The sequence below is a fragment of the Arabidopsis thaliana genome, chromosome 3, assembly GCF_000001735.4.
Source record: "Arabidopsis thaliana chromosome 3, partial sequence".
NCBI lineage: Eukaryota > Viridiplantae > Streptophyta > Magnoliopsida > Brassicales > Brassicaceae > Arabidopsis > Arabidopsis thaliana.
In genome coordinates, this window is record NC_003074.8 from 21,196,036 (window position 1) to 21,218,739 (window position 22,704).

At 37.7% G+C, this 22,704-nt stretch overlaps 5 protein-coding genes across 10 annotated transcripts; 2 read left to right on the forward strand and 3 right to left on the reverse strand.

The window, feature by feature from the left end:
• Positions 1 to 481: 481 nt before the first annotated feature.
• EIF3E (eukaryotic translation initiation factor 3E) lies at positions 482 to 3,284 on the reverse strand. The gene is made up of 8 exons (NM_115589.5): positions 2,819 to 3,284; positions 2,566 to 2,720; positions 2,230 to 2,457; positions 2,019 to 2,140; positions 1,479 to 1,698; positions 1,257 to 1,399; positions 923 to 1,060; positions 482 to 850 (listed from the first exon to the last, which is right to left on the reverse strand). The coding sequence occupies exons 1-8, from the start codon at positions 3,036 to 3,038 to the stop codon at positions 751 to 753; spliced, it is 1,326 nt and encodes a 441-aa protein (NP_567047.1). The 5' UTR covers positions 3,039 to 3,284; the 3' UTR covers positions 482 to 750.
• Positions 3,115 to 11,858, forward strand: INO80 (DNA helicase INO80-like protein). 4 transcript variants are annotated; one of them, NM_001339850.1, is made up of 24 exons: positions 3,115 to 3,123; positions 3,228 to 3,636; positions 3,841 to 3,928; positions 4,033 to 4,411; positions 4,533 to 4,965; positions 5,097 to 5,297; positions 5,528 to 5,638; positions 5,916 to 6,343; positions 6,422 to 6,530; positions 6,656 to 6,736; positions 6,809 to 6,981; positions 7,344 to 7,469; positions 7,611 to 7,772; positions 7,868 to 7,925; positions 8,360 to 8,590; positions 8,752 to 8,898; positions 8,998 to 9,558; positions 9,657 to 9,917; positions 10,003 to 10,110; positions 10,227 to 10,321; positions 10,405 to 10,561; positions 10,745 to 10,954; positions 11,034 to 11,183; positions 11,406 to 11,850. In NM_001339850.1, the coding sequence occupies exons 2-24, from the start codon at positions 3,577 to 3,579 to the stop codon at positions 11,598 to 11,600; spliced, it is 4,524 nt and encodes a 1,507-aa protein (NP_001319776.1). In that variant the 5' UTR covers positions 3,115 to 3,123; positions 3,228 to 3,576; the 3' UTR covers positions 11,601 to 11,850. The 4 variants fall into 4 exon arrangements, with proteins under 4 accessions (NP_001319776.1, NP_001327678.1, NP_191289.2 ...); NM_001203188.1 differs by lacking the exon at positions 3,115 to 3,123 and adding an exon at positions 7,048 to 7,159 and having other exon boundaries at positions 3,453 to 3,636; positions 6,809 to 6,968; NM_115590.4 differs by lacking the exon at positions 3,115 to 3,123 and having other exon boundaries at positions 3,245 to 3,636; positions 11,406 to 11,858.
• Positions 11,859 to 12,081: 223 nt separating this feature from the next.
• AT3G57310 (Bifunctional inhibitor/lipid-transfer protein/seed storage 2S albumin superfamily protein) lies at positions 12,082 to 12,607 on the reverse strand. The gene has a single exon (NM_115591.2). The coding sequence runs from the start codon at positions 12,474 to 12,476 to the stop codon at positions 12,165 to 12,167; it is 312 nt and encodes a 103-aa protein (NP_191290.1). The 5' UTR covers positions 12,477 to 12,607; the 3' UTR covers positions 12,082 to 12,164.
• Positions 12,608 to 13,880: 1,273 nt separating this feature from the next.
• Positions 13,881 to 15,410, forward strand: AT3G57320 (threonine-tRNA ligase 2). Of its 2 annotated transcripts, none has more exons than NM_115592.5 (4): positions 13,881 to 14,112; positions 14,246 to 14,291; positions 14,373 to 14,464; positions 14,533 to 15,323. In NM_115592.5, exons 1-4 carry the CDS (start codon positions 14,047 to 14,049, stop codon positions 14,635 to 14,637), a joined length of 309 nt encoding a protein of 102 aa, NP_191291.1. In that variant the 5' UTR covers positions 13,881 to 14,046; the 3' UTR covers positions 14,638 to 15,323. The 2 variants fall into 2 exon arrangements, with proteins under 2 accessions (NP_191291.1, NP_001319777.1); NM_001339852.1 differs by having other exon boundaries at positions 13,922 to 14,112; positions 15,101 to 15,410.
• ACA11 (autoinhibited Ca2+-ATPase 11) lies at positions 14,979 to 20,801 on the reverse strand. Of its 2 annotated transcripts, none has more exons than NM_115593.7 (7): positions 20,170 to 20,801; positions 18,881 to 18,935; positions 16,867 to 18,791; positions 16,634 to 16,789; positions 16,370 to 16,541; positions 15,987 to 16,285; positions 14,979 to 15,919 (listed from the first exon to the last, which is right to left on the reverse strand). In NM_115593.7, exons 1-7 carry the CDS (start codon positions 20,338 to 20,340, stop codon positions 15,620 to 15,622), a joined length of 3,078 nt encoding a protein of 1,025 aa, NP_191292.1. In that variant the 5' UTR covers positions 20,341 to 20,801; the 3' UTR covers positions 14,979 to 15,619. The 2 variants fall into 2 exon arrangements, with proteins under 2 accessions (NP_191292.1, NP_001326564.1); NM_001339853.1 differs by lacking the exon at positions 20,170 to 20,801 and adding an exon at positions 19,017 to 19,393.
• Between the last annotated feature and the right edge of the window lie 1,903 nt (positions 20,802 to 22,704).

Consider the following 22,704-nt stretch of genomic DNA (forward strand, 5'->3'; position numbering starts at 1 on the left):
TGATTGTTTTTGTTGGCAAATTCGGATGGCGGCGACACCAAATGGAAGTTCTATTCAAATCAATCGAATACGTCTTCTCCCATTTCTTGCGAGAGTTTAATGACCATATCTCTTGTTTCATGTCCTTCCCCTCTGATATACACAAACGGTCCTTCATGTTGCTTATAGTAACTCGACCATCAGTGGTAAATGGTATTTTCATACTCGCTTCAAAAGATCCACTGGAAAGATCAAAACACACTATATGCCATTTCCATTGCATGTTGTGTTTCTATTCTTATGTGGTACTCTCTGGAGGGCACCCACCTCCAAAGAAATTGAATTTATCTTCTCTCTTTTGATGACTCTGGCGAGTTGGACTTCTGGAGTAACTTTATACTATTTACGAATTGATATACTTGTTTTGTTTGTGACCTGTTCTTTCCACTGTCATAGTCTTAACTCTTAAGTTTTGTTTTTCTTACTTCTGTTATATGCTATTATTGTACTTACTATTACGCAAATCAGAGATGCTCAATGTAAGGCAGTAATTTACGTTGGCTTGCAAAAACCTTTAAATGCTTAGGGTGGATACAAAATGCTGATTTGGTTGGAAAATGTTCCAATCTGTGGATCCAACATTTCAAATAGAACAACTCCATAATAATCTTTTTCAAAGTAAAAGGTGAACTCAGAGCAAGAAAAAGAAAATAATTCCAGTCAACCGAAGGTGAGTTTTATCAAGGAAAGGCTTCCACAGCAAAATTTTGACTAGCGAGTTGCTTGCGCCTGTGTGTGTTCCAAGAGCTGATTCACTAACTTGTATGTTCGTCCTGATAAGCCTTTGGTGTGGTTTATCAACTGCTCATGCCTGCATAAAGCGGAAACAAGATTAGATTGTAGAATACGAATGATATCATAGATTTAAGCTTATTCTACTTACACGTTGGGCTGAGTAGGCTCCATGATTACAGTTCCTGACTCAGAATCAATCTTGGCATCAAGCTTTGAGGTGCGGATTAGGTTCACAATCCATCTCTCGGCCTCCTCATAGTTCAGATTCAATTTTTCAGCAAGTACCCTGACAAGGGAAATATAGGCTCGACATGAGTACAAAGTTAAACCACAAGACCGCAACAATTCTTCTCAACTTAAATAGCTGGATATGGCAATTTTCATGTGTTGGGAAAGATAAGGAATAGAGAAAATTCCAAACATTGAGCAATCCGGAGAGCAGAGTTATGTGTAAACATATACAACCAAATGTGAGAACTTACCCCATGTCAATCCTTTGATGAATTTTGCAATAGGTTTCAAAGACGAATAGGCGGGCATTTTCAAGAAATTCATCTCTCAGTGGTACAGTTGAAAAGTTTCCATCCTCAACTCGCTTGCCAAGGAATGGATCATTCACAATGACCTACATCATGTTAAAATGTCAGAGTATTGATTGCACAGTTCTGCACAAACAAAAATATCTATACATGTGGATGAGTTACCTCTTCACACTCTTTCATCTTCTTTTGAGCCCCATCAAAGTCATAATTGACAAACACACATGCCAGGAACTCGATAATTGGATCTTTGTAGGAGTAGTGCTCTTGCTGAATGACCTTAATGAATTCTTTCAATTGTGGTCTTCTCCTTTTGTTGACAATGAAAGCAGTTGCCAAGTAGCGCAGCAAGTGTGGAGCACTAGTTTGGATGGCATTCAGATACCTGAAAAAGTAAATCAAATTAGTATACAGAACTGCAGCATGAAAACAAAGTGAATTATTTTTCAGCAAATGCCCATACACAAAGCACAATCTTAAGAATAGGTCTGGATGAAAAGAAGGAGAAGACTCTAAAACTAGTGACTGCTAATTACTTGTAGGCACATCAGGACTAACATTAACTATAAACAAAGTTCTACACACAAACACCACCTATACATAACTTCATCGCATCTAGATCATGCTTATCTTAAAACGCAAGGAAATAGATGGTGATGAAAGGTATAAAGAAGAGATGCAGATAACAGAGAGGTAGAGGCTTACTTGTCTTGGTTAAAAAGATCAATGATCTGTGTCCTTCCATTATCATGGTTAAAAAAGATATACAGACCCCAATGCATCAACCAAATCCTGTTCTGCACCTGGTTTAACGGCGATGAAAAACTCTGAAAAAACAAATGGTAGTTAGCATATATACTCTCACATCTATATTGATTTCAAAGGTCGCAAACTAGAAGAAGTTTTAAATACTAACCTTTGAGTCAATAATCTCTTTGAGACGGTTAAGCTCTTCAAGAGCAATATCCCAGTTTTGCATCAATATTTCAGATGCGAGCTTTCCCCACAAGGCACTCAAACTCCTCTCAAGGTTAGAGCACAGGGTCCTGTACTGGTAAAGATAATCAGCAGCACCAGAATAGTTGCCACATTCAAACTGAAACTTGGCGTACTGGTACAAAGCCTCAATCTGGTCTGGACCAATCTGATAAGACACCAAGCCATATAAGATTTGTGTTCCACAATACACAAACAAAACCAAATCTGGATAACATTTCACAAAATTAAACAACTTAATCATCCAAATCACAACCTGGTAGCGTTCCTTGAGCATTTGGAGATTGTACTGCTTGTCAGCTCTTAGCTCCTGCACAGCGTTAGGGTTCAAAAGAAAAGACACGAGTGGTGCAGCAGCCTCCTCCAAAGATTTGAGCCTAGCGACAACCTCTGTTCTTCTCTCCACCATTTCTATCACCACAAATTTCAACATTCATCATCAAACAAACAAACCAGTACACAAAAACGCAAATTCACAGACATATCCAGAGAGGAATACACAAGAATACCTTGAGGAGCGTCTTCAGTGTGGTAGAGACTCTTGTGAATATCCATGGCGTAATCAACCATGTTCGTCTGGTTCAAAAGCTGGATTTTAGACTTCAGGATCTGCTCATCAGGGTAAAGCTGACGCTCTTGAAGGAACTCGAATATAGGAAACACCAAGTGTCTGTCCAGGTTAGGCGCTATTAGTGGCGTCAGGTCATAGTTCTGTTTGCTTTCCTCCATCGTCGCTAATCTCTCAATCTCCGCCGCTTCCCGCACTGGCAAAATCTTCTTAAGACGGCAGAGATGAAGTTTCAGAGACGACGAGGTAAAAAATCCTGTATATTGAAATTAGGGTTTTCTCGAATATGAGCTTTCAATATTTATAAATTCGCCCCTTTACTTCTTATATATTGTTGTTTACCCCACAAGGTATTTTTATCTCCAAAACGATAACTTAGCCGTCGTTATCTGATCGGCCGGTACCGGAGGGGTTAAGAAAAAATAATAATTAAATGTTTTTTGTGGAGAGGCGCACGGTAAGAAGCTTTATTCGTTTGGCGTATGTTAGTAGTCTGGACTTCTTTCTGTACCGCCTGTGTCCACTAACTTGCGCATGTTCGTCTTTAACCTTTCGCCCTCTTCCTCTATCATACTGGATTAGGGTTCTTCTTCGAGACGAACTCTTTTTCTTTCTCGTGACGAATGTTTCTGTCTAGAAGCTTTTAAGGATTAAGACTCTCCAAAATTTTGACGCCGTGTTATTCTCTTCCCGTCTCTCATGGATCCTTCAAGACGACCACCGAAGGACTCTCCTTACGCGAATCTATTCGATCTCGAGGTCTGTTAGGTCTCAATTTTTTTGTGATTTCCTTGAAATTGATGGTTTGTACTTGTTGGATGATGATCATGTGACTGTGATGAATGTAGTTTTGGTGATTGGAAATCTTGCAATTGTATAGCTTCTCCTTGTTTCTACAGTGTGTTTTTGTTTTACTGTTGAAATTCAGTGTGGGTTTTGTGGCTAAATTCTTCATTCTTGCAGCCGTTGATGAAGTTTAGAATTCCGAAACCTGAAGATGAAGTTGATTATTATGGGAGTAGTAGCCAGGATGAAAGTAGAAGCACTCAAGGTACAGTTTTTAATTGGTTTTATGGAATTACTTTTGCCACCTACTGTGATAGTTTTAAGTGACGTTTATCTGTGTTCTGTCTATATGGTTGGTAATGGTTAAAGGTGGGGTAGTGGCAAACTACAGCAATGGGTCTAAATCGAGAATGAATGCGAGCTCCAAGAAGAGAAAGCGGTGGACAGAAGCTGAGGATGCAGAGGACGATGATGATCTCTACAATCAACATGTTACTGAGGAGCACTACCGATCAATGCTTGGGGAGCATGTACAAAAATTCAAAAATAGGTCCAAGGAGACTCAAGGGAATCCTCCTCATCTGATGGGTTTTCCGGTGCTAAAGAGCAATGTGGGCAGTTACAGAGGTAGGAAACCAGGGAATGATTACCATGGGAGGTTCTATGACATGGACAACTCTCCAAATTTTGCAGCTGATGTGACCCCACATAGGCGAGGAAGCTACCATGATCGTGATATTACACCCAAGTATGTTGATCATATGTTTTTTCATGTTCCATGGGATCCGTGTAACCCTGTGTAATCCGCTTAGATAACTTACGGTGTTGGGTTTCCTAGATTGACACGTTGAATTTTGCATCATTTGCAGGATAGCATATGAACCTTCGTATTTGGACATTGGTGATGGTGTCATCTACAAAATCCCCCCAAGTTATGACAAGCTGGTGGCATCATTAAACTTACCGAGCTTTTCAGACATTCATGTGGAAGAATTTTACTTGAAAGGAACTCTGGATCTGAGATCATTAGCAGAACTGATGGCAAGTGATAAAAGGTCTGGAGTAAGAAGCCGTAATGGAATGGGTGAGCCTCGACCTCAATATGAATCTCTTCAAGCTAGAATGAAGGCCCTGTCACCTTCAAACTCCACCCCAAATTTTAGCCTCAAGGTGTCAGAAGCTGCAATGAATTCTGCCATTCCAGAAGGATCTGCTGGAAGTACTGCACGGACAATTCTGTCTGAGGGTGGTGTTTTACAGGTCCATTACGTGAAGATTCTGGAGAAGGGGGATACATACGAGGTTTGGATTCTGTGGCAGTATTTTATGAATCATAGTTTTGAATCCTTCATGGCTCATTCATGGCTCATTCATGGCTTTATTAACAACATTATCTTTTTGTTCCGACATTGTTTTATGTATCCTTTCTTCAGATTGTTAAACGAAGTCTACCGAAGAAGCTGAAAGCAAAGAATGATCCTGCAGTCATTGAGAAAACAGAAAGGGATAAAATTAGAAAAGCCTGGATCAATATTGTCAGAAGAGATATAGCAAAACACCATAGAATTTTCACTACTTTTCATCGTAAACTATCAATTGATGCCAAGAGGTTTGCAGATGGTTGCCAAAGAGAGGTAATTGAAATTGACTCTCATATTAGTCTTTATTATATTTCCTTTCCTAGACGGATATTCTCTTTCCTTTCATTTTAGATTTTTTTTGGTCATCTGGTAGAAATTTTATAAAAGAAGAACCAAATTACATGTCGGCGATTAACAACATAATCCCGAAAACTAAGTTGTTAATCGCGGACTTAGATTTCATTTTTGATTAGATCTCTCATTTGATTACTTTGAGTTCACAGGTGAGAATGAAGGTGGGTAGATCATACAAAATCCCAAGAACTGCACCAATTCGCACTAGGAAGATATCCAGAGACATGCTGCTATTCTGGAAGCGATATGACAAGCAGATGGTACAATTTCTATTCTCCTTTTGACTTTGTAGTATACCAGCCTGCCAACTAGATTGGGTTACAGATTCTGTTGCCAATTTTTTTAATAATACATGCTTTTTGCACGGGTTTATTTGCCTTTTCTCATAGAATAAGGACTTGAACAATAGTCACAACTCTATAAACTTGGCTATAGAAATGGATGAAATTATGTTGTAGACTTGGAATTTTTTAATATCATTCTTCAGCTGATGCTCTTTTGAACGGTGCACTTGGAATAATTTGATAATGTTGACAGGCAGAAGAGAGGAAAAAGCAAGAAAAGGAAGCTGCAGAGGCTTTTAAACGTGAACAGGAGCAGCGAGAGTCAAAAAGGCAGCAACAAAGGCTCAATTTCCTTATTAAACAGACTGAGCTTTACAGTCACTTCATGCAAAACAAGACCGATTCGAATCCTTCCGAAGCCTTACCAATAGGTGATGAAAATCCGATTGACGAAGTGCTCCCAGAAACTTCAGCGGCAGAACCTTCTGAGGTAGAGGATCCTGAAGAGGCTGAACTGAAGGAAAAGGTCTTGAGAGCTGCCCAAGATGCGGTGTCTAAGCAGAAGCAAATAACAGATGCATTTGACACTGAATATATGAAGCTACGCCAAACTTCTGAAATGGAAGGTCCTTTAAATGATATATCAGTTTCTGGCTCGAGCAATATAGATTTGCATAACCCGTGAGTTTGTGTTCTTGTCTCCATCCCTTGTCTTTGCGATTTTAGTCTATCAAGCCAATTAAATCTCTCTACTTGCAGATCTACAATGCCTGTTACATCAACAGTTCAGACTCCAGAGTTATTTAAAGGAACCCTTAAAGAATACCAAATGAAAGGCCTTCAGTGGCTAGTCAATTGTTATGAGCAGGTTCACTCAATCTCTGTTTACATTTGTTATTTTTGTTCTGTAGGACTTAATGGAGGAAATTCTTCCCCTCAGAAATCATCTTTCAGAATGGGTCTGTACTAAGATTATTGTTTGCTATACTCCAGGGTTTGAATGGCATACTTGCTGATGAAATGGGCTTGGGTAAGACTATTCAAGCTATGGCGTTCTTGGCACATTTGGCTGAGGTAAATAGTGTTGTTTGACCTTTATATTTGTTGTGATTTGGTTATGTTAACCTCATCAGTTTTCTCACACAGGAAAAGAACATTTGGGGTCCATTTCTTGTTGTTGCCCCTGCCTCTGTTCTTAACAATTGGGCTGATGAAATCAGTCGTTTCTGTCCTGACTTGAAAACTCTTCCATATTGGGGAGGATTACAAGAACGAACAATTTTAAGAAAGAATATCAATCCCAAGCGTATGTACCGAAGGTAACGGCTATGTGATATTTTTGAGGTGACAAATTTCTCAATGCTGTCTGCATATCGTATAATTAGGTGTAATGTTTTTTTCCACTTGGATCATCTCTTTCGATCCTTGGGCTGTACGTCAAATATGCATTTGCAAAAGAGCATGCAATGTTGTTAGGTTTCAGACATTAAGTGATATGTACTGCCAGTATTGCCCCATCTGTGTCTAATTTTACATGTTATCGCTCTAGAGGAAACCATGTCTATTGTTAGAATTCATGTTATTTAATTGATGGTTCTCTCAAAGGCTGCACGATCAATGAAACTTCTTTGCCCTTTTCTAAAGGTTCTCTGTTGACCCCCACCCCCCTCTTTTTTTCCAGGGATGCTGGCTTTCATATTTTGATTACTAGCTATCAGCTATTAGTCACTGATGAAAAGTATTTTCGCCGGGTGAAGTGGCAATATATGGTGCTAGATGAGGCCCAAGCAATCAAGAGTTCCTCCAGGTTCGTACTTTTTCTCTTGAGGTCTGTTGAATTTCCAGTGTTTGATGGTGCCATGCAAGAGAATGTTACTTTTTGTAATTTCCTTGTAGATCACTTGAAATGCTGAATTCTCATGCAAGTCCCATTTCCTTTTTTTGACAGTATAAGATGGAAAACCCTTCTTAGTTTTAACTGTCGGAACCGATTGCTTCTGACTGGTACTCCAATTCAGAACAACATGGCAGAGTTATGGGCCCTGCTGCATTTCATCATGCCAATGTTGTTTGACAACCATGATCAATTTAATGAATGGTTCTCAAAAGGGTTAGTACTATTTTTCTGCTTTAATTGCCATGTAAAAGTATGTAATCAATAATCTAGGAAGTTGTTTCTGATACATGATCCATATTGATTAACAGAATTGAGAATCATGCTGAACACGGAGGCACTTTAAATGAGCACCAGCTTAACAGACTGGTGAGATTTCATTTTCTGATTGCAGCATTATTGTGGCGACTCTTCAAGTTCTTTTAGTTTCTGTCTGCTTCTGTCTTTTAGTTTGCTAGCCTCCTTAATTAGGGTCTCGCATTACTTTCCATTTTCACTGCATGATTCCGTCTTGAGACTTTTAGAAAACGACATTGATTTTTATATAACTACATTCATGTATATGCATATGTCATGGACGAGAATCTCCCAAGTTAATCAACAATGGTCACTCCTAGTCCTGGGGTTCTCGTTTTTGTTTTGTTTATAACAGCCAATCTTCTGTCCTTTCCTTTGCTGTTAGAAGGACTTGTTAATTCCATTTAGCCATTTCTCCAGGAACTCTTCAAATTTCTACTGCATATGCATCTTCTTACGAGTTAAAGTTGTTTAGTCACTCACATTTTGTTTCTTTTCTCAAACAGCATGCGATCTTGAAACCGTTCATGCTTCGACGGGTAAAAAAGGATGTGGTTTCTGAGCTAACTACAAAGACGGAAGTTACAGTACACTGCAAGCTCAGTTCTCGACAACAAGCTTTTTATCAGGCTATTAAGAACAAAATTTCTCTGGCTGAGTTGTTTGATAGCAACCGCGGACAATTTACTGATAAGAAAGTATTGAATTTAATGAATATTGTCATTCAACTAAGGAAGGTAAGCTCTCTTGTCTAGTCGGGTTAACTTCCCTGCTTTCTTTTACATAAAGGTATATCTACCTCTCAAACAACATATATGAGAAGACATCCAGCGTTTCTGGTGTCAGGTTTGACAAGTCTATGGCTTATGCTAGTACATGTTTGTGTTTCTGATGCCAGGTTTGCAACCATCCAGAGTTGTTCGAAAGGAATGAAGGGAGCTCGTATCTCTACTTTGGAGTGACTTCCAATTCTCTTTTGCCCCATCCCTTTGGTGAGCTAGAGGATGTACATTATTCTGGTGGTCAAAATCCGATAATATACAAGGTGCAATTCAATATAATAATAAAAAAGTGTTGAAGTAGAGATATCCTCTAGTTTTCACTGAATTCTGCCTTTGGGTTCGATCTTTTGATTCTCTTTCAGATACCTAAGCTACTACACCAAGAGGTGCTCCAAAATTCTGAAACATTTTGTTCTTCTGTCGGGCGTGGCATCTCAAGAGAATCTTTTCTGAAGCATTTTAATATATATTCACCTGAGTATATTCTTAAGTCAATATTCCCATCTGATAGTGGGGTAGATCAAGTGGTTAGTGGAAGTGGAGCATTTGGCTTTTCACGCTTGATGGATCTATCACCATCAGAAGTTGGATATCTGGCTCTGTGTTCTGTTGCAGAAAGGCTATTATTTTCTATACTGAGGTGGGAGCGGCAATTTTTGGATGAATTAGTTAACTCTCTTATGGAGTCCAAGGATGGTGATCTTAGTGACAATAACATCGAGAGAGTTAAAACCAAAGCTGTCACAAGAATGTTGCTGATGCCATCAAAAGTTGAAACGAATTTTCAGAAAAGGAGACTAAGCACAGGGCCTACCCGTCCTTCATTTGAAGCGCTAGTGATCTCTCATCAGGATAGGTTTCTTTCAAGTATCAAACTCCTGCATTCTGCATATACTTATATCCCAAAAGCCAGAGCTCCACCTGTATGATTTCTTTGAATTTTTAAGTTGTTGACTAATAACCTGGATAGTTCCGTACCAAGTCTTCTCAACCATGCTCTATTTGAACTTTCATGTGTCAGGTAAGCATTCATTGCTCGGACAGAAATTCGGCATACAGAGTTACAGAAGAATTACATCAACCATGGCTTAAGAGACTATTAATCGGTTTTGCACGAACGTCAGAAGCTAATGGACCCAGGAAGCCTAACAGCTTTCCACATCCTTTAATCCAAGAAATTGATTCAGAACTTCCAGTTGTGCAGCCTGCGCTTCAACTGACACACAGAATATTTGGTTCTTGCCCTCCAATGCAAAGTTTTGACCCAGCAAAGTTGCTCACGGTAGTTTCTTTTCTGTTGCAACTTCCTTTTAAATTTAGTTGCTTTAATATGAGCCCATGTTTCTAATCACAAATTTGGATTGTAGGACTCTGGGAAGCTGCAGACACTTGATATATTATTGAAGCGGCTTCGAGCTGGAAATCACAGGGTGCTCCTGTTTGCACAAATGACAAAGATGCTGAACATTCTCGAGGTAGTATCTAGACACAAGTCTTTGACCTCACTGTACAAATGAATTTGTAATTACATATAACAAGCATCCCTATCTACACCTTTGCTTTACATTTCTTTTATTTTATGTTTATGCAGGATTATATGAACTATAGAAAGTACAAGTACCTCAGGCTTGATGGATCCTCCACCATCATGGATCGCCGAGATATGGTTAGGGATTTTCAGCATAGGTAGGATTTAACTTTCTCAAGCTTTTTTTTTTACGTTCCCATGAGGCTTTCTGTGCACAATTGTAAACCATATATGGTTGCAGGAGCGATATTTTTGTATTCTTGCTGAGCACCAGAGCTGGAGGACTTGGTATCAACTTGACGGCTGCAGACACTGTCATTTTCTATGAAAGTGATTGGAATCCCACCTTGGATTTACAAGCTATGGACAGGGCTCATCGTCTTGGACAGACAAAAGATGTCAGTGATTATTCTCTGCTTTTATTATTCTAATCGCTTTCATTTCCCAAAAAAAAACTGTGCATTGAGAACCAATTTCTTTGTTGCTTCCTTATATAACCAAAGCTTCATACAAGTGAACAAGCATCTGCCAATGGGGTTATTTTCCTGATCTTTTTTTTCTGAAATGAAACCTCTTAATAGGTTACTGTTTATCGTCTCATCTGTAAGGAGACGGTGGAAGAGAAAATTTTGCACAGGGCAAGTCAGAAAAATACAGTTCAACAGCTTGTTATGACTGGAGGGCATGTTCAGGGTGATGATTTTCTTGGAGCTGCGGATGTGGTATCTCTGCTAATGGATGATGCGGAGGCAGCACAACTGGAGCAGAAATTCAGAGAACTACCATTACAGGTGGGGACGACATGCTTCTTACATTTAATATTTCACGAACTTAGAATTCTGCCACTCATAAATTCTTTACATCATCCAGGTAAAGGACAGGCAGAAGAAAAAGACGAAACGTATCAGAATAGATGCTGAAGGAGATGCAACTTTGGAAGAGTTAGAAGATGTTGACCGACAGGATAACGGACAGGAACCTTTGGAAGAACCGGAAAAGCCAAAATCCAGTAATAAAAAGGTATATTATGCTACAAACTCACTCTTTTCTTTTACCTTTCTCATTACCAAAAGTCTGTATCAATATTCGTTCGGTTCATGATCTATGCACTATACAAGGCCTAGCTAGCTGCAAATAAAACTTGAGTTGGTCTACTTATGGAGCTTGTCTTGGTGCTAAATTGATAACTTCTGGCTTGAGTATATATACTAAAAGCATATGGTTATGTATGGTGATTTGCAGAGGAGAGCTGCTTCAAATCCGAAAGCTAGAGCTCCTCAGAAAGCAAAGGAAGAAGCAAATGGTGAAGATACTCCTCAGAGGACAAAAAGGGTAAAGAGACAAACAAAGAGCATAAACGAAAGTCTTGAACCTGTATTCTCTGCCTCTGTAACAGAATCAAATAAAGGATTCGATCCAAGTAGCTCCGCTAACTAATCCGAAGATGATTAGAGCTTCAATAGATATTTTAACTTCTTCAGGCAGGTTTTAGACAATTGGTTCCTAGTTTTTGAGCCAAGTGTACAGATTTGACTCAGTTTTCTTTAACGTACATCGGTCCTGAGTAGAACTTAATTGGTACATATATGTATAAATATTATTAGTGTCGATTTAACGATATCAATCATTCATCACCATCTTATTTAGTGGATGCTATATTAATTTTATATCATATGAAGAATTTTTCACAGTCTATCTGGATTCATCTGTCGTTATTTGTGATTTATCTTTATTTTGATTGATGCAGATTTCATTGTTGGTAAAATCATCTAAGCGTGATCATTTACTAAAATTATTGATTAAAATCTAGCGATTCTTATAATATTGGTAGCCTGATTACTTATCCACTAAATTTTCCCAAAACAAATTTATAAGAAAAACGGATATATAATAGAATCAGTCTGAACATGGAGATAATAAATTCCCAATCATCATCATTATTACATAAGATTTTGATATATATGATCAATCACTATTCACTAAGATTGAATGTTTTGAGTTTCAACATTTAGGGTAAAGAATACCACAAGCCGCTAGAAGTTTGTGAGCATTTTGAGGGATGACATAGTGACCAAACGTTGGAGACTTTATGTAACCACAAAGACAAGACTGCTGCTCTTTCAGCATCTCGCAACAATATGCCGGTGGCTGACTTCCTTTGAGTATCGCCGGCAGGCATGACATGAGGTTTGTCACGATGCATGCCGCTTTCTCCTCTATACCCCAACCTCCAACCACAGTTGCTCTGGTTGGAGCCAGAGGTGACATGACGATCATAACAGATGCCACGAATAATAATTTCGTGAACTTCATGCCTATTAGCTAGTTTTCCTCTCTAATTGTATTTATTTATAAAAATTATTTGAGATTTGGTTTATAAGTACGATAAAACTATCACGTACTGTATACTCATTTTAAATGGTGTTGAGAAATTTTGTAACAAGTTCTAGAATAATTAGAATTGAAAATATTTACTAGAAACACAATCAAATGATATACTAGTACTATACGTGTAACGTGTGTGGATTTTTACCATAATAGTATACTTGCAAATTTGATATGAAAGTCAGACTTGCAGAAATTCAAAGATTTGAAATTTAAGTAAGAAGATTTGGTATTGATAAAGTAAATGGAAATTTTGAATTCTATATAAAAGCTACAAAAGTACAAATTAGAAAAAGAAATGAAAATTGAAAGGTTTACAGATATTGATCAAGATATGCAACTTAAAAGATGGTAGATAATGAGGCTTGTTGACTTGTTGTGAATATGATATGTTTCGTAACAAAAAAAAAGAAACTAAAAAGAAAATAAAACATTTACAAATTTATATATCTATATCTAAAAAGATTTAATTTTTGAACCATGACATAATAAACCTCAATATTCATCATTATATGTTATAAATATTTGAATTTTTAACAAAGACGATTAGGAATACCACAAGACTTTAACACTCTGCAAATATCTTTGTGGTAGTCAGGACTAATTAAGAAATCACGTTGTGGGTCTTTCATCGTCATGCAACAATCTGCTGCTGGCTGTTTATTTGCAAACAACGCCACCCAGCATGTGGAGAACACTTTTATGACACTGTAACCTGTCTTCATCCGAGATTGGTTTTGCTATGGTCGGAACTAGAGATGGCATGATAACCGTCACGAATACGATTGCGATGAACACTAATGATGTCAAACTTTATGTTTTTGAAACCCTAACGACCACTTGGCCTATTTCAATTCCTTCAAAGAAAATATTTGAGATTTTGGGTTTTGAGGGATGGTAAAAGCTATAATAGATGGGGTTTAAATGAATACTGTATTTTTTTCATTATGTTGACTAAAATTTAATACAATTATATCATCAACGTGATTTATATTGTTTTTGTTATTCATACGATTTTGACATATGTGTATGCATATTTAGATGGCGACACATATTAGCAACTTGTTAGAAAATAATAAATCTCTGGACACATTTAAATCCATTATAGAAAACAATCCAAGACAAACAAATATTTCTCTGTTATTCGGTCACATCCGCATAGATATGGAAAAAGACTTGAAATTGAAAAAGCATACCAAGTGATAGATAATAAACGAATGAGGCAATGACTAAAACTAGAATTGATTCCACGTACATAATCTCCCAATTCATGTGTTACATGGTAGGAGCGATAGGCTAAACATTATGAATGATTATTTCCATTGTATAATATGCTTTTCGACATATAATAAACCATGACATAATGAAACCTCAACCATCCTCACTGTATCCATCATGTGTTAAAACAAAATTGTACATAAGTAATAACCAATTTTATTTTAACTATTCGGGAAGAGAGGTTTATGATTTGAGCGGAAGCTGCTGAGAGAGGAAAATCATGGAGGATCATCATCATCTTCCCGAGAATTTGAAACCCTTCTTTCACAGAGCCACTGAAGCTCAGGTTCTTCTCTAATTATCTATCCATTAACATATATATCTATTGATCTGGGATTACTGTTGAATCTGGGATTTTTGATCTCATTCAATGTTATTATGATGCGATTAATCTCTCAGTTCGTGTTTTTATTTGGCAGGAGCGATTGGCTAAGCTTGAAGCTGCTCTTGCGTCGACCAAGACAGGTTTTTTTTTTTCTACAGGACCAATAATCTCTGAGTTCTTTAGACTTTAGTCTTGAAGTTATATGTATTCTTTGTTATCAGACATTCCGGATGCTAAACTTGTGGAGGAAAACAAACAACTTCAGTCAAAGCTCGAAGAAGCTAACGCCACTGTGAAGCAAGAACAGACTAAGGTATTCCTCTTTCTCTTCACATTTTTCTCATCGCCTTAGTTTTTGAGTATGGATTTCTACTACTCTAGGTGAAGGACTTGACCATTGAAAACGCCAAGCATAAGTACCGTATATTGCATCTTGTGCGGGCTCTAAAGGATGCTGATCAGAAGCTTGAGAGGCTCTCTAAATGATTTCATTCTTCTGTCTCTTTTTTTTATTCCTTCTCTTTGACATTCCCTTACTGAGGAAATGTTATCCTTCTTTAACTGACAAGATATCATAATGGATTGATTGTTTGCTACTCCTATCTTATTGTGTGTGTATGTGTGTGTGTGTTTTGAGTTTCATAAGCAAATCTGTAGTTTATAGATAAGCAATGTCCATACATGTGATCCTGAGGAAGAGTAGATTAGCTTACACCACATTGTTAATGAGCTTAGGAACAGCATTGGCTATTCAAGTAGGATCATTCTTCTTGTGCTTACTGCATTTACTGTGGTTTTGCTCTGACCTTAAGTCATTGGTCATTTTAGTCACTTTGCTGGTATCTTTGAGTAGCTCAGAATCTGCCTGCCATCATCAGGCCTAGATTTCTGCTGCTTCTTCTTTATTGAGTTTTGCACTTGTTACATTTAACAAGGCGTTGCTTTGTAGCCATACGCAATGATGGCTCGAGAAGCAAGGTCTAATTTCAGCTTCATGGTAAAGAGGTTCTTTAGCAGCAATGGTTTCATCCTTCAATCTCTCTGCATATTCTTTTGTGACCAAACTCATAAGAACCTCTTTTCAGCTACAGGGAGCATTTGCCTTTTTTCCCCTTTCGATTTTGAAACCAAAAGTCTCATAAGCAAATGATTATGTGCAACACAACGGACAGTTTGATCAATGCCTTTCTGTATTGCTCTTGTTTACGACTGATGTTTCTGAAGCTTTACTGAATGTTACCATGAGAAGTTTGTAACCAAGTCCAAAATACGATTTTAAAATTCTTCATAAACCAAAAGATTGGGTCAAGTGGAAACTCAGTTGACAAAATATATCAAACCCACACCCAAAATAGAAAAAATCCAGCAACGATTTTATACAATTTGAGATCAGATCATTAGCCCGGAGTTGAAGAAGGAAGGAAAAAAAATCAAATATAAAATGGACGTTGCGTTACTAGATGGTGGGTTAGGCAGAGTCAGATGGACCAGAAGGAAGCAGCTCATAGCCATCGTGATGACGGTTAGACTCAACCGGTATGCATTTAAGACCAACGGCTAGAATCATGCTTACGGAACCAATCAAAATGCAGAGTAGCCAATGTTGCCAGCTCAAAGGAACAGTGCTTGCAAATGCTCCAAGGAACTCAACAATGATCACTTGGAATCCAACTGTTGCAGTCATTACAGCAACAAACACCCAACTCTTGAACATTCCTTCGAACACATTTATCTTCTCTATCTCTCTGCTGTTTACTTCATTAAACACCTGTTTTGTGCAAAGCATTAGTGTTTAATTTCATTTAAACTTTTTTATGGTGAATGTTTGTTCTTACCTGGCAAAAGACGAAAGAGTTGAAGATAATTGTGTTGAGAACAATTGTTGAATCTGGGCCATTAAGGTTGAGTATTTGTTTGCCAGCAAAGTTGAGGATGCCGAGAACGATTAACTGATAAATGCTTTGACCAATGATGTTTCTCCACATAGCTCTGGTGATGAAGCTTGCTGTTCTACCGATTGGTTGGCGTTTCATTAAACCTTCGTTGGGAGGTTCGGTCGCTAGAGCCAATGCACCAAGTGTGTCCATGATCATGTTCACCCAAAGCAGTTGCACTGCGGTGAGTGGCGCAGATCCTGAAAAGGTGCAAAACAATCATTACTGAAACTGTTATTCAAAAATCATTGGTGAAAATTGTGCATGTGTTTGATTTTACTTACCAGTGATGCAAGCAGAGACAAAGTTGATGATCAGAGCAACAACATTAACAGTTAGCTGGAACTGAACAAACTTCTGGATGTTGATATACACAGCACGTCCCCATTTTGCCACATTCACTATTGTTGCAAAGTTGTCGTCCATTATGATAACATCAGCATTCTCTTTCGCAACCTGTGTGTTGTATACGCGGGAGTTTTTAACATAGAGAACATCGATTTTACAATGATTTAATAACTCAGTAACAGAGGAGAACCAAAGGCTACCTCTGTTCCAGCTATTCCCATGGCAAGTCCAATGTCAGCCTCATGCAATGCAGGAGCATCATTTGTTCCATCCCCAGTCACTGCAACTACCTCTCCCATTTTCCTCAAGTTGTTGACTAATGTATGTTTGTCCAATGGCAAAGACCGAGCCATCACCTGAAATTAGTTATAACGAATACTATAAGATGCTTTGAAACATTTGAAGAATCCATTGTAATAATCTAAATCAGAACCTGGATTTTCGGTAGAATGGCCCTCATTTCATGTGGAGGCAAATTACGGAAGTCTGAACCTTCTATAGCTACACCTCCTGCTGTAAGTATACCACATTCCTTTGCAATCGCTTTGGCAGTGCTAATGTTATCACCAGTGACCATACGAACAGTGATTCCAGCAGCTTGACAAGTCTGAACGGCTTCCCTAACACCAGGCCGAACCGGGTCCTTGATTCCAACAACTGCTACCAATGTGTAGCCACCATTAGGAAGATCCCCTCTGGGAGCTTCATCAAGATCCGTGTAAACTAAGCAGAGAGTCCTAAGAGCCTCTGAAGCAAATCCCTCTATGACATCAGAGATACTTGCAATCTTTTCTTCAGATAAAGGAACAGATTCTCCGTTTGAATCCACAACCTTCTCACACATTTTCAAGACTATTTCAGATGCACCTTTGCAGAAAGCACGTACTTTACCACCTGAATGAGATGTAAGAACAGACATTTTCTTCTTGTCTGAGTTGAATGGCTCGATCTTGAGTATCTTATGTTCTCGGCGTTGCGTGTCAACGTCACCACCCAAAAGCAAACCAAATTCCAGTATCGCCCTTTCTGTAGGTGAACCCAGGATCTGAGTTTTTCCTTCCTTATCCTTAACAACTTCAGAACCAGTGTTCTGAAATATGGCCTGTATAAGGATATTCTTAACTTGTTCGGATAGGTTCAACTGGAAGTTTTCCTCTTGCCTCTCTTTGATATTTTCACATATCCAAACTTTGTTGACTACCATGTGGTTAGTGGTTAAGGTCCCTGTTTTATCCGTGCAGATGCAGGTAGAAGAACCCATCGTCTCACATGCAGCCAGATGCCTTACAAGTGCCCTATCACTCATTAATTGCTTCATAGCAAATGCTAGACTTAAGGTCACAGCCAAAGGTAACCCTTCAGGTACAGCAACGACTATAATGGTAACAGCAATTGCAAAGTAGTCAAGCAATGTTAGTGCATCTTCAGAAGACCACTCAGTGATGCTACCAGCCGTGGCTTTCTCCACAACGAACCTTATGCACAACACCACAAACGTAAGCACTGCAAAGCCTAAACCAATCTTACCTATGATTGTTGCAACACCATTTAGTTTCACCTGCAGAGGGGTCTCATCCTCTCCACCCTCACTCAGAGTATCCATCAACTTTCCCCACTCAGTCCTCATACCAACGGTTGTCACCAGCATTTTTGCAGAGCCGTTTTGGACTTTGGTTCCTGAAAGCAGAAACGGCTTCTCTTTATTCACATGTGATGGTTCACTCTCGCCCGATAAGCTTGACTCGTCTATCTCCAGATTGTATCCGGATATAAAAATCCCATCAGCTGGAACTTGATCCCCAATAGATAAATGGACCACATCTCCAACAACCAAGTCATGGATGGAGACCTCTTGTCTGCTGCCATCCCTGGTGACTTGAATAATAATCTTCTTTTTCTCTCGATCCAAATCTCTGAACTGCAAAGATTGCTTGTAGTCACTGATAGCAGTAACCATGACCACCAAGATTATACTAAGCAAGATCCCCGTCCCATCATACATGCCCTTTGGAAAACCTTCTGTTGCAACTCCCACTCCTATTGATACTACAGCGCAGACCATAAGGATGATAAGGGTAATGTCTTGAAGCGCTTCCCAAACAAACGTTAAAAATGATCTGGCTGGTTTCTCAGTATAACGGTTTTCTCCATAGATTTTTTCTCTGATGTGTAGTTCACTCGAACGTACACCTTCAGCGAGAGATACAGATACTTTCTGAGCGATTCCTTCAGGTCCTCCGATTTTTGTAAGGCTCTTTGTGTCATGATTGCGAACCATAGAAGCAAGCTCATCTGCTTCGACATAAAATCCTGCTTTTTTGACCTCATCAGTGAGTTTATATTCAGGGCGGGCACCAGCTGAAGATATAAACAATGAAAAGAAAAAAGAATTAAACCCAGTCGGCCACCAATGATGCATCTCTGAAACTCAACAATGTGTTTCTTACCATCAATAAACTGAAAAGCTGCCTTTTGAACATAGAAGACAACCCTTATCTTTTCCTGATAATGATATAAAGAAAAAGTGAGCTCATAGAAGAACTACAACAACTAAATCATTAGTCACTACAAGAAATAACTAACATCCATTGATCTTTTCCAGACTAAATAACAGCATCAAAACATGCCAACCGCTACAAAATTTTGATTTTATTATTTCTTTGCATTATGCTTTTCATGCAGAGGAGGATATAATCATTCTGAAACACCAGCTACTTGTTGTTGTATGTCCAAAGTTTCAGTGATCAAACAAGATATAACCGTAGCTAACGTAGTAAAATTTGTATTTACCTAAGAAGCTAATATACTCAATGAAACTGGTAATGTCTTTTGCCTCACAAATTACGTTTTGAAAATTGAGTTAAAGCAGGCAAGATTGTATTTGTATTTGCTCAATAATGGTCATTTGTCAAGGCATAATAGTCAAACAGTCTACTGATTTGTTCAGTGGTTAGGTTTTTAAAAAAAAAAAAAAAGATGAAAATGCTTCGATTTCAATACGAAAGAAAAAGAAAGACCAAAACAGAGAAGAACGGGACCAAAAGACTTTAAATTCAAAGAGAGAGATTCCCATATTTTTATCCACGCAAGCAAGTGGACAAATAAAGTTGATGTCTCTGTTTGAGAACGATATGGATCCGCTCCACGAAATTTCCTAGAAACTACGTAAAAGCAAAGGTAATTGCACAACAAGTCAAAAATAACGCCAGACTCAAAAAAAGTCAACACCTATATATGAATATTGTAGACCATATCGTTCTTAATTAGATTACAGTTTGATTTAACGTCCAGAAAATGGATTAATTTTCCTCGAGCTTATAATATAAAAAAAACGTGCATCGATGGAATTATAATGGGAGACACGAAAGCATGACATAAAAAATGATGTCAATTCTCTCTAGTAAGTTTGTTGGCAATTAAATAGCCGTAGTAAATAACTAATCCGTTACGCATTTCGATCATACTCAATATTTCAACATTCTAAATCAATCTTAAAGACTCACTCAACACTAAATTTACGCGTCATTTTGCGTTTGGTTGACTGTACATTAGAAGAAGAAGAAACATAAAACTAATTAACAATAGCAAACAAACACATGGATTCATCAATGGCAAAAAAGTTCCTAAATAGAAGGATCGTGATCTGATAGCGTAAAAGGAAATGATCGAAAACTGTAGTCGAGATGAGTAAATTAACTGAAACAGAGAAAAGTGATGGAAGGAGGAAACAACAGACCTGGATCTGGCATCTCTTCTTCTCATTCTCAGCGAGTTTGTCGAGATTACTGATCATACGGAAACGACGAGCCCGATTTTTTACGAGTCCCACGGAGGATCGCCATCGTTGACGAGCTTCCAGCGACGGATTCTTAGATGCGACCTCGAAATCCTTTAGTAGATTAGACATTACTTTCAAAAAATCTCTCTCTCCGTTTACTTTTCTCTTAAAAAACAGAGAATAATAATCTTCGCCGGCGCGAAGGAAGGTGAAGAGAGAGAGAGGAGAGTGAAGGCTCCTTCGTCCTCTATTCTCTGTCAAACGTGGGAGTTTGTTGTTGTGTGTGAGGTTGCTGAGCAATTTTTATGTAGTGTTACAAAACTCCAAACCCGGTTTACTCGGGTTATCGGGCCGGGCCGCCTTTTCGCATCTGTTGGTTCGTTTTTTGATTATTTTGACGCAATCCAACTTTGAAGAAAGTCTTGTCTTGCGTCCTCTTTTCGTGGGTTTTCGTATGTACGTATTGTTTTGTTGTTGTGGTATTTAAGAGAATTTAATCCATGTTCAAAGATCCGACCCGATAAATCTGCCTAATTTTATTAGGTTTTGTTGTATCAAGTTTTCTATAAATAAATATACCTTTTGATATATTTTTCTGTATTTCTGTTTTTCGTAATTTTTATGTAGTGTTACTAATTCGCAGAGCATGTGACATTAATTACAAGATTGTAAATACTATACTAATCGCAGAATTACACATATATTTCAATGAAACGGTATTTTTAGCATGTATGATTAATGTTCTTAGCTACTTTTTTCCTACATAATTTTGTGTTTATTTACCTAAGTTTATGCTCTCTTCATTTCCATGCAAATGTTACATGTATTTTACAATTAGTGTTACATGACTGTTAATGTTATAGTTGTTTCTGTAATGTTAATCAAATTTACAAATATAGCAATGTTATAAATATGTAGAGGTAGACCGGGATTTTTCGTTGCAGTTGTAACAAAAGATTAACGAAATCTAGTGTCTAATCTGAAAAGATTATAAGACATAATCTTATAAAGTATTTAACAAAAAAAACACTAACAATAAAACGTATAAAGTATGTACATCGTTGATTCGAATGTGCGTGGATCCACAAATAGCAAAAGCCATCCAAGTTGCTCTGTTTTAAGGTATCGCCACTTTATGAGGCTGCGCTGCCTTCTAATAGTATTAATTAATCCCATTATCAACTCTTAATAATATTAATTATTACACCTTTCCTCACCAAATATTCAAAGACTTTTTGTTTCTTTGTATGCAAATCCATTTTAAAATGATTTATTTGCTATTAAACAAATGCTAGATAGCCAAAAAAAACATTGTTGAGAGCCTTTAATCTATTGGTTTACTATTCGGAAAAGTTTAAACCTAGCTTTATGTATAAATGCGGTTTAAACAAGTTGACCAAAAAGAATACATGTTGATCACAAATCTGGTAGCCTTTAAAGAATTCACATTAAGAAGAATTATAGATCCATACAGACACATCTTTAGACTTGTGAACAATCATGCTCTTATATATAATAAACTATAGAGAATTCAGAAAGCTGGTCAATTATAACACATACTTTTTTTTTTTTGATCAACCGAGTATAACATATACATATATGACGTTATATGATGTGAACTTAAATTATTAATGTAATAAAAGGTTGGCTCCATGGTCAGAAACATGCATTTAATATATTAATAGGGAATCCCTAGCTGCCCATTGGCTTCACTTGTCACCCATGTTTGACCCAGTGTCTCCTCATGAGCAAAAGTCTTTATTTAACAACAAGGAAAACTATAAGCCAAGTCTTAATATTACAAGAATAGAAACTAGCCTTTTAATTTTATGGGTTTTCCAGCCCACAAACAAAAAAAAAAACCTCACCACTCTATTCATAATTTAAAAAACGCAATCGTGATTAGTTGTTTGTTAGTGTTTAACAGTTGACACAATCAAGAAGCACAACGTTATTTAGGTAGCATTCTAACAATTCTTTTACGTTGACAACTATTTCATAACCATTTATAAGATAATACATATTTCTGTCCAGATGTGCGGATTTCGAAAATGAATATGAAGATATCAAATGTTAGCGCAAAATAACTAATGAAAGATGAAACAATCTTTCTACTTCTCATCTGAGTCATGGCATTAAATTCTCTAAGCAGATTATGATCATTTCACTACATTATGATTGCAGAAGGAAAAAAAATGAGAAGAAGATAAGAGCACATGGAGTAAACAACTCACAGCTTTAAAGACTCTCAAGCTTGTGTACTATTGATCTTGGGCCTTCTTGATACAATATAGTACATAAGAAAGTTGGTTAGGTCTTCAATAGTCCCACTTGATATTAAGTAATTACTTCAATGCATCTTGTAGGTAAGGAATGATGAAACCTAAAACTACCTAATGACTTATCATACAAATTACCAACAGAGTGTAGACTATACAGCTTTAAGACAAAAGTTTTGCTAATGACCTAGAATCTGAAAGATGCATTAGGGCT

What these genes read in the sequence shown, in the direction of transcription:
- EIF3E (NM_115589.5), bottom strand. Translation starts at nt 3,038, where the DNA reads ATGGAGGAAAGCAAACAGAACTATGACCTGACGCCACTAATAGCGCCT. An exon ending in AAGAGATTATTGACTCAAAG is followed by an intron (nt 2,141 to 2,229) that starts GTTAGTATTTAA and finishes TTGTTTTTTCAG; the next exon opens with AGTTTTTCATCGCCGTTAAA. An exon ending in AGATGAAAGAGTGTGAAGAG is followed by an intron (nt 1,400 to 1,478) that starts GTAACTCATCCA and finishes AACATGATGTAG; the next exon opens with GTCATTGTGAATGATCCATT.
- INO80 (NM_001203188.1), top strand. Translation starts at nt 3,577, where the DNA reads ATGGATCCTTCAAGACGACCACCGAAGGACTCTCCTTACGCGAATCTA. An exon ending in CGAATCTATTCGATCTCGAG is followed by an intron (nt 3,637 to 3,840) that starts GTCTGTTAGGTC and finishes TCATTCTTGCAG; the next exon opens with CCGTTGATGAAGTTTAGAAT. An exon ending in CAAAATCCAGTAATAAAAAG is followed by an intron (nt 11,184 to 11,405) that starts GTATATTATGCT and finishes GGTGATTTGCAG; the next exon opens with AGGAGAGCTGCTTCAAATCC.
- AT3G57310 (NM_115591.2), bottom strand. Translation starts at nt 12,476, where the DNA reads ATGAAGTTCACGAAATTATTATTCGTGGCATCTGTTATGATCGTCATG.
- AT3G57320 (NM_001339852.1), top strand. Translation starts at nt 14,047, where the DNA reads ATGGAGGATCATCATCATCTTCCCGAGAATTTGAAACCCTTCTTTCAC. An exon ending in ACAGAGCCACTGAAGCTCAG is followed by an intron (nt 14,113 to 14,245) that starts GTTCTTCTCTAA and finishes TTTATTTGGCAG; the next exon opens with GAGCGATTGGCTAAGCTTGA. An exon ending in TCTTGCGTCGACCAAGACAG is followed by an intron (nt 14,292 to 14,372) that starts GTTTTTTTTTTT and finishes CTTTGTTATCAG; the next exon opens with ACATTCCGGATGCTAAACTT.
- ACA11 (NM_115593.7), bottom strand. Translation starts at nt 20,340, where the DNA reads ATGTCTAATCTACTAAAGGATTTCGAGGTCGCATCTAAGAATCCGTCG. An exon ending in AGAAGAGATGCCAGATCCAG is followed by an intron (nt 18,936 to 20,169) that starts GTCTGTTGTTTC and finishes TATCATTATCAG; the next exon opens with GAAAAGATAAGGGTTGTCTT. An exon ending in CCATTCTACCGAAAATCCAG is followed by an intron (nt 16,790 to 16,866) that starts GTTCTGATTTAG and finishes AACTAATTTCAG; the next exon opens with GTGATGGCTCGGTCTTTGCC.